At 39.3% G+C, this 5548-nt stretch overlaps 1 protein-coding gene across 1 annotated transcript; it reads left to right on the top strand.

Moving 5' to 3' along the window:
- Positions 1–246: 246 nt before the first annotated feature.
- Positions 247–5030, top strand: LOC122064499 (homeobox-leucine zipper protein ATHB-15-like). Its single transcript, XM_042628204.1, has 12 exons — positions 247–1870; positions 1968–2124; positions 2320–2420; positions 2553–2643; positions 2945–3040; positions 3151–3264; positions 3356–3439; positions 3560–3715; positions 3822–3896; positions 4195–4301; positions 4387–4649; positions 4960–5030. The coding sequence occupies exons 1-12, from the start codon at positions 1653–1655 to the stop codon at positions 5028–5030; spliced, it is 1533 nt and encodes a 510-aa protein (XP_042484138.1). The 5' UTR covers positions 247–1652.
- The last annotated feature ends 518 nt before the right edge of the window (positions 5031–5548 follow it).

The following is a 5548-nucleotide window of genomic DNA, read 5'->3' on the forward strand; positions in this document are numbered from 1 at the left end:
CATCCCACTCGCTTTGTTAAATGCCCTAAAACTTTCATTAATTTACCTACATATCCCCTGTTTAGGGTTATTTTAGGTATATTGAAAGAGTGTTTCAGCTGTTCGGCGCTCTTGGTTAGTTTGATGGCCATTTAATGCAATTATTAGATTTGCTTTGTTGGGTTGTTTGTCGATTCTAATGTCATTTTCGTCAGGTAAAAATTAAATTGCTATATCTATATATATAAATTTCTATTTTTCATTTTTTCTATACTGAAAAGAGAGAGCTCAGCCGAAGCTCTGAACAAATACTCGAAAGCTGCCAGCCGCGGAAGACGAGATTTTTTGATTTTCTCTGTTTCAAATTTTGTTTTCTGCTTTATTTATCTCTTTGAGATTGCTTTCTTCTTCCAAAGGAGAAAAAGAAACATTGGAATCGTAGAGAATCGCCATTGTTGAGATCTTGTTTACACTTCTGGGAGATGAAATGATATCTATGTTTGTTTTCTGTGGTTGAAGAGTATTGTTTCTTGTTTCTTGTTTCAGAAGCCCTAATATGTTTCAGAGGTTAGGAACGATCTTCTGAAATTAGAAGAGAGATCCTGGAAACGATGAGGAGCGCTTCCGCGGCTGCAAGCACTTCGCTAATGCTCTGCGGATAGAAGGTGGAGGAAGAAGAAGGAGGTGTGAAACTGAAACTGCTCGTTCGAGCGACGTCTTATCGGTGTTGCTGTGTTTATATATATATATATATATATATATAGTTTTTTTTTCCCGTTTTGGTTGAAGGACACGGAGGAAAAATTTGAGATGTTTCTGGTTCAGTTATTTGTTTGAAATACTGGAGCAAACGCTTCACTTCCTTTTGCTGAGAAATTCTGGTTTCGTTCTGAACTTTTAGGGGAATCGGGGGGATCAGACGATTTGAACTCCTTCCGTATCAGAGAGGGAAATAACAAGCTTCAAATCTCGAGAAAACTCTGGTGTGAAAATTCTACTTCTTCCCATTGTTTCTTTTGCTTATATTCACGTAAGCTTCGGATAACGAGGAAAAGGGGAGCAGATGAGAATGTATTGAGGTTTAAAGTAGGAAAATGATCAGTCTACTGTTTCAGGCCAGTTGGTACTTGGTAGATGGTATGTCTTCAAAGATTCAATGTTTATGGATGTTTCTGAAACAAACATAGATTTTCTGCTTGTTGGAGTTTCCCAGGCTGAAAAGCAGATCATTAAGGGCGTTTGAGGTGGTTTACAGCACCGATCTCGAAAGATCAATCTCTCTTGTGTTTAACGCTGCCTCATAGTGAGGAATGAAGGACAAAGAAGTTTGAGCTTGGGAAACACTAACCTATTTCTTATATATTTTCTGCGCCCTTGCGTTTCGGGATAGTTGGAGGGGGTAACTTTGAAGAAGCATAGAATAGTGTGGTTAATTTTTCCCCCACCTTCCGGGGCGGACGTGTTTGTCTTCTGATCCTAAAAATAGCAGGGTTACGTTTTGGTGGAGTTACCTTAGTTGTGATGCCAGCGGAGATAAAGCAACCCAACTCAGCTTCCTGCTTGCTGAGTACTATAATATTAAGAAACTGCTTTCGTTTGATCGTAGCTCTTTCTGGTTGAGCTACTGGAATTTTTTTTCTGGCTTCTGCTACCTGTACTTCTCTGGTTTTGAAATGATGATGGCCGTGACATCGTCCTGCAAGGAGGGTAAAGCTGGAATGGACAATGGAAAGTATGTCCGCTACACTCCCGAGCAGGTCGAAGCGCTTGAAAGGTTTTATCATGAATGTCCAAAGCCCAGCTCCCTCCGGCGGCAACAACTTATCAGGGAATGCCCAATTCTCTCCAACATTGAGCCAAAGCAGATTAAAGTCTGGTTCCAAAATCGAAGGTATCGTGGAGAAAACTAGTGGAGTTTTGATGAGTTATAGTGTCTATTCGATGTCCAAGTTTATCGTTTTTGAATTGCGTTCTTTTTCGTTCTTCAGATGCAGAGAGAAGCAGCGGAAGGAGTCATCACGCCTTCAAGCTGTTAATAGGAAGCTGACTGCGATGAACAAGCTTTTAATGGAGGAGAATGACAGGTTGCAGAAGCAGGTGTCACAGCTGGTGTATGAGAATGGCTACTTTCGCCAACACACTAGTGTAATGGATAGAGGCCTTCTGATCTTTTTTTATTTTCCTTTTCTTCAATTTTGAGTTCCTACACCTACAATAATTTCTGCGCTGAAAACTTGAAATTCTTTTTCCTTTTTGATTGTTTTGTCATTACCGAATTGTTATTTTTGAGCCGGGTTCCCTGAATTGTGATTTTTTACCTTTTCATATCTTTTCTTGCAGACGGCCCTTGCCACCACGGATACAAGTTGTGAATCTGTGGTGACCAGCGGTCAACACCATTTGACGCCTCAGCATCCGCCAAGAGATGCTAGCCCTGCTGGGTTAGTAGAAAACCAATTCGGAATGCTTGTTATATATGATATATATATATATATATATATATATAGGGGTCATTGTGTATGTGAAATTCTAGTTCTTTTATTTAATGAAGTTCTCCTTGTATTTTTTTCTAGACTTTTGTCCATTGCAGAGGAGACTTTAACAGAGTTTCTGTCGAAGGCCACTGGAACTGCTGTGGAGTGGGTCCAAATGCCTGGGATGAAGGTTACTCCTCTCCCTGTCCTTTATTTCAATCAATGTGTTTGCTCTTATTTTCGATCTTCAAAATAGAGAAGCTTCGGAAATAAGAGAAATTTCAATTTTCAGTAATCTGGGTACCATTCAGAAACTAGTTAGTTATGTGCAGTCTTTTAACATTCCTGATGCCATTATTTCATTTCTCACTTCATTATATTTCAACAAGTGAAGCTACTGGAAACTTTAGGTTACTGTAGTTATCTAAATTTCTTTTTCTTGATCATCATTTAACCATCTTTCCGCTCTAACTTTCCTTCCTGGTGCACAGCCTGGTCCGGATTCCATTGGAATCGTTGCTATTTGTCATGGTTGCACTGGAGTAGCTGCACGAGCCTGCGGTCTGGTGGGTCTAGAACCCACAGGGGTGAGTTCTTTTCTTCAACATGGTATCTTAATTTGTTCTTGTCCTCAGTGTCTTCTGAATTTTATTGATTATGCTTGTGGGGAAGGACTAAAGATATAAGTTCCTTGCAGGTTGCAGAAATCCTCAAAGATCGGCCTTCATGGTTCCGTGATTGTCGAGCTGTTGATGTGTTAAATGTGCTGCCCACTGGAAATGGTGGAACCATTGAGCTGCTCTACATGCAGGTGGGCTGGAAATCTGTTGAACTTGCAATAGATAGAGAGTGGAAATGTACGGTTACTTGACAAACTTCTCAATTTTGTTCACGTTACACAGCTCTATGCACCAACAACATTGGCACCTGCTCGGGACTTCTGGTTGTTGCGCTATACTTCTGTACTAGAGGATGGTAGTCTTGTGGTATGTAACTCTTTGAATTCGATAGGATACCGTATAAGATTGTGCCTGTTTTTGTTTTGCTTCACAGTATCAAAACGTGTGTGTGATCTGATGGTGCCATTTCTTTAATGAAATGCTTAGGTATGCGAAAGATCACTTAGCAACACTCAGGGTGGTCCAAGCATGCCACCAGTGCAACACTTTGTGAGGGCAGAAATGCTGCCGAGTGGGTACCTGATAAGGCCCTGTGAAGGGGGTGGATCAATTATACATATTGTTGATCATATGGATTTGGAGGTATGTGAATTCAGTTCATTATTTAAATCTGTTGGTTGAATTTGGCAATATGTGGTCTGAAAAACTAGCCATTGATTACTTTAACTGTCCTGATTCTGTCACACAGCCATGGAGTGTACCAGAAGTGTTGCGCCCGTTATATGAATCATCAACCGTGCTTGCACAGAAGACAACAATGGCGGTATGAAAATTTGTCTTCCTCTATGTAGACATTTAAAATTTTTGCTGGTAGTTGGTCTGAAATTTTATCTGGGCAGTTTTAACTGATGAAAAATGTCTGATAGTCTTTCAACTTATCTTTTCTTATTCAAGGATATGCAGAATTTTTAGAGGGGTAAAAAAGGGGGGGGGGGAGGGAGGGAGAAAGTAATGGCTTTCCCTCTATTACAATCCTGAAGTAGTGATTTACGAGAAAAGGGGAGAGACGTGTAGTAATTGTGATTGTCAGCATCTAATCTGCCCTTGGTTGTTTTACTCAGGCTTTACGCCAGCTAAAGCAGATTGCCCAAGAAGTTTCTCAGCCAACTGTGTCCGGTTGGGGCAGGCGACCTGCGGCCCTACGAGCACTTAGCCAGAGGCTTAGCAGGTGTGCAAATTTTGGTTCTATGAGATCACCTTGTTGGGACTGTTACATATGTCTTTTGACATGGATATTCTGATGTATTCTGCAGGGGATTTAATGAAGCCCTTAATGGTTTTACCGATGAAGGATGGTCTGTGATGGGAAGTGATGGCATGGATGATGTCACAGTCCTCGTGAATTCTTCTCCTGGCAAAATAATGGGTGTTAATCTTTCCTTTGCAAATGGATTTCCTGCTGTCAGCACTGCTGTTCTATGTGCCAAGGCATCTATGCTTTTGCAGGTCAGGATACTGAACTTGTGGCATTTGACTGAAGTACTATTATCAAATTACTGTGAAAAATATTATGAAGGTGTATGTTGATACTTTATGATTTACAGGCAACTCTTTCCAAGTTTTTGTTTCCCCCCTTTTCAAAGAAGATATGTTCTGAGAAGGGATATATCATAAGCCTTCAGCAATTCTATTTATCTTTGCCTTCAAATTTTATTGGTAGCTGACGCAATGTCGCCCAAACTATCATATAATTTCCAGGCATTATTGGACGATATTTTCTCTGTCATTTGATATCCGTTGACACTTTAGGAATTCAATATTTTCTTCATATATTTTATATTTCTAGCATGAAACATCATGTGGTTGTTAAAATTTCTTTTCTGTAGTTTTAGCTGTAAAGCTGTTTTCGAGTGGAATTAACAATACACCTGATGAAACCGTCATTACAGTCATATGACTCATATCCATAGTTTTTAAGGCGGTAAGGCGACGGAGGCATTTGAGGGTCTTTCGGAGCGCCTTAGCGATAAGGCGGGTATAAAGTGTCGCCTTATCGATTAAAGCGTTCCTGTGTAATTTTTTTTTATAAAACCAATCTATTTGGTTAAAATCTTAGTTGAATCCTATTACTCATATGTTAAATAAATATTAAAGGTTCATATTCATACCAATGTAAGATATTCATTAAAAAAACAAATCAATAAAGTGAATAAACTAAGTTCATCAATCATCAATCATATTAACATATAATATAAATACATAATTATGAAACAAAATTATAAATATAAAGAAAAAAAGACATAAAAAATACAAGTATTTATTATACTTACCTCTATGATGCCAAAATGAGTGCCTAAGCCCTAAGGTCATACACTATATTTCTACTCCTTTCAAAGAAGAATGAAGCTCACCGCTGCCGGAATAAGCTCACCGTTGCCAGAGCAAAATGGTCGCTTGGATCAGTGGTTCTTCCTT

The sequence above is a fragment of the Macadamia integrifolia genome, unplaced genomic scaffold (assembly GCF_013358625.1).
Source record: "Macadamia integrifolia cultivar HAES 741 unplaced genomic scaffold, SCU_Mint_v3 scaffold1674, whole genome shotgun sequence".
Taxonomy (NCBI): domain Eukaryota; kingdom Viridiplantae; phylum Streptophyta; class Magnoliopsida; order Proteales; family Proteaceae; genus Macadamia; species Macadamia integrifolia.

Excerpts from the sequence above, each read along its gene's own strand:
- LOC122064499 (XM_042628204.1), top strand. The coding sequence starts at position 1,653 with ATGATGATGGCCGTGACATCGTCCTGCAAGGAGGGTAAAGCTGGAATG. Across the intron at positions 3,716-3,821 it reads TTGATCATATGGATTTGGAG|CCATGGAGTGTACCAGAAGT; the intron begins GTATGTGAATTC and ends TCTGTCACACAG. Across the intron at positions 3,897-4,194 it reads CACAGAAGACAACAATGGCG|GCTTTACGCCAGCTAAAGCA; the intron begins GTATGAAAATTT and ends TGTTTTACTCAG.